General features: G+C 56.6%; 1 protein-coding gene across 1 annotated transcript; it reads left to right on the plus strand.

Moving 5' to 3' along the window:
* Positions 1 to 1793: 1793 nt before the first annotated feature.
* REEP6 (receptor accessory protein 6) lies at positions 1794 to 2769 on the plus strand (the record flags this gene model as incomplete). The annotated part of the gene is made up of 3 exons (XM_010012655.1): positions 1794 to 1887; positions 2132 to 2270; positions 2601 to 2769. Coding segments are annotated over 3 exons (402 nt in total), but the record flags the coding sequence as incomplete, so codon positions are not given.
* Between the last annotated feature and the right edge of the window lie 313 nt (positions 2770 to 3082).

A 3082-nucleotide genomic window follows, 5' to 3' on the forward strand; every position in this document is an offset into this window, starting at 1 on the left:
AGCTCACAACTTGCCCATCAGTGTTTTGTATAAAACACCCTGGGTTTCGTGATTGCCCGTGTCCCGCCGGGTGCTTCTTCTGCCCTTCTGCCTCCTGGTGCGATTTCCTGACCCTTTACCTGCCATGTGGCTTGTTTTCCTACATGAAGGGGAAAGGGGTCCATGGATGGGTATGTGCCGCTGTGAGCAGGTCGTGTTTGGATGCAGTGTGTGGCAGACAGGCATCTTCTGAGCAAAAACAGCGCCAGGGCTTGGGTTGTGCTTGAGCGTGATGCGCTTTTGGGGGTACGGGAAGAGCAAAGGCACCACTTCCATCAAAATGTGATGGTCCCTTGTTCTCGGTCCCTGTCCTGGAAAGGAGAAGCTGCTGCTAAAATAAAAATAACTTATTTCTCCTTCCCCCAGCTCTGGAGCAATTCTTAATTTGTGTTTGAACCCAGCAGGGTCAGTTCTGCATCTCTAGAGCCAGTAGCACCCATGGGCTGCAGTTTGGAGCCCATCTTGCCTGACCTCTGAGCAGCACAACCAGGTCAGCCAGGTTTGCTTTTATATAAATTCATCCAGGGGCTAAATTTTGCCCATGAAACCCCTTCTAAGGCTCTTGGGGGAATGAAACCCAGCAGTGCCTGAACCTTCCTTGAAGGGAGACTTGTGAGTGCTTCCAAAAGCCACGTTGCTCCTACCTGTCTCCTGGGAAAGACCCAAAGCACCATTCCTGCCCAAAGCCACAGCTGCCCCACACCAGGGGCCAGAGCAAGGCACAGAAATGCTGCAGTGAGCAGAGCGAGGATAATCCATCCTCCAAGGCTGAGCAAGGGCTTTCCTGTAAGTCACAGCATAGACAGGTTAAGTCCTGGCGTTCCTGACTGCTTTGGGGCAAGGTGCTTACTTTGGTGGAGGAATTTGTACACCGGGTAGGGGAGATCCTGCTGGGCTGTGACAGTCAGTGCCTTCGACTCTGTCTCTCTGTGTCCCCAGGCTGCTTTCCTGCTCTCTGCCCTTTCAGGGTCCGTGTTTCTGAGCCTACATGTGAGCAGGGGCTCTTCACAGCACCATGATTTCAGCAGCAAGGGCTCCTTGCCCCAGCTCCCCCCATCCACCGGCTCCCCCAGCGCTGCTGATCCTGCCTTCTGCAAGGGTCTGAGTGTTGGGCAGGCTCCAAATGACCAAAGCCTTGGCTTACATTTAATATTGATAATTTAATAAATGGGAAGTGGGATTGGATTGCTGCTTCTCAGGGGGCTGAATCCTCAATGAACAAGGGCTGCTCAGCACAAACATGTGCAGGAGATGCGTACAGGGAGCTGGAGATGCAGGCTCTGGCAGCAAGGCTGCTCCTGGGCACTTGGCTCCCATCAGCAAGGCTTGTCCCTGAACAGTTGAACAGTTCCTACAAAATGCCAAGTGGTTTGGAGCCCTGGCACATGGAGGAGGAGCTCCGTGCCTTGACTTTGGACTATAGTTGTGTGTTAAAGTCTCTGCTTCTGGCATCTCTGCAGCCTTGGCCTGGTCCAGGCTGCTGATGGGTCAAAAGTGCTGCGAGTTTTTTGTGGTAAAGTCCCTTCCAGGCCAGGGAGGGGACAGGCAGTGACAGGTCCAGGTCGTGGCTCCCTCGAGGGAGGGAGAGAGTCATAATGGAGTTAACTGCAAGTGGTCGTTATTCCCAATGGAGGGTCCCACATACACCTCTTCTTACTACTGGGATGAGAAACGTGCTCTGCAGACAGAGCTGGGGTCTCCTGTCGCCATCCTGGTGTTGGCAGGTACATGACATCCTCTCTGTGCCCTGGCAGGCTCTGCGGCCTTCCTGGGGCTGTACCTCGTGTTTGGCTACGGTGCTTCGCTGCTCTGCAACCTCATTGGCTTCGCCTACCCTGCATACGTCTCGTAAGTACCAGTCTGGAGAGCTTTCCCTGCCCTTAGCTGAGGGTCTCCCTGATAAATGAACAGGCATTTATAGCTGGGAAGCTCTTGAGACCTTCCTGAAAATGCTGGGAGCTGGCATGAGCCCAGCTTGGGGCAGCAACATCCACTAGGCAGGTTTGCTCCAGGGTTCAGAGGGTATGGGAAGGAAGTGCCCACCCTGGCAGCAGGACGGCAGCAGCAGTGCCCTTTCCCTCTCCTGCCACAGCATCAAAGCCATCGAGAGCTCCAGCAAGGAGGATGACACCACGTGGCTGACGTACTGGGTGGTGTATGGCACCTTCAGCGTAGCTGAGTTCTTCTCTGACATCTTCCTCTACTGGTTCCCCTTCTACTATGCTGGGAAGGTACCGTGGGCTGCTGGGGCCAGAGTCCTCTCACCCAATGGCTAAACTTGGAGAAACCAAGCGTGGTGGGCTCTGTCCCATTGGCAGGACAGTGGTGGTGGCTGTGGTGGGGTCACAGTGGCGCTGCAGCCCAGCACAGAGCTCTCTGCAGTCAGCTGAGGTCCTGGCACCTCCAATGAGCTCCAGCCTTGGGCAACTGCCTTTGGTCCAGGCCGGGGGGAACTGGAGCAGCTCAGCTGCTGGCCTGCCCCTGTTGCCATCCTTGGGGGCTGCCTTGCTCAGCCCCTGCCCTGCCATCATGCAGCTCCAGAGCGTCTCCCCTCCCCACAGTGCCTGTTCCTGCTGTGGTGCATGGCCCCCGTGCCCTGGAATGGGTCGCAGGTGCTCTACCAGAATGTCATCCGGCCCTGGTTCCTCAGGCATCACCAGACCGTGGATAGTGTGCTGGGCACCCTCAGCACCAAAGCCCTGGACGCAGCCTCCCACATAGCCAGAGAAGGTAACATGGGTCTGACACCCTGTTCCGTGTCTGGGGCAGGCGATTTCCCCCAGAGCACAGCCCAGCTCCTCTGGGATGTGAGCAGCTCTTGTTTGCATGGCTGGCAAGCAGCCACCCCTCCGTGCCGATGGGCTCGCAGCCCGGTCCCCCCGTGGCGGCAGGAGCCGAGCAGGGGTTGAGGTCTCCCCTCTGGGTAATTCTCTCTCTTCTCTTCGTGCCTCATGGTCCAGTCCTGCAGACTCTGATCAGCAGCAGAGCCCGGCTGGCAGCCGAGGTGGCACCACAGCTCAGCTTGCCTGTATGTAAAGAGCCG

The sequence above is a fragment of the Nestor notabilis genome, unplaced genomic scaffold, assembly GCF_000696875.1.
Source record: "Nestor notabilis isolate BGI_N333 unplaced genomic scaffold, ASM69687v1 scaffold20954, whole genome shotgun sequence".
Lineage (NCBI taxonomy): Eukaryota > Metazoa > Chordata > Aves > Psittaciformes > Psittacidae > Nestor > Nestor notabilis.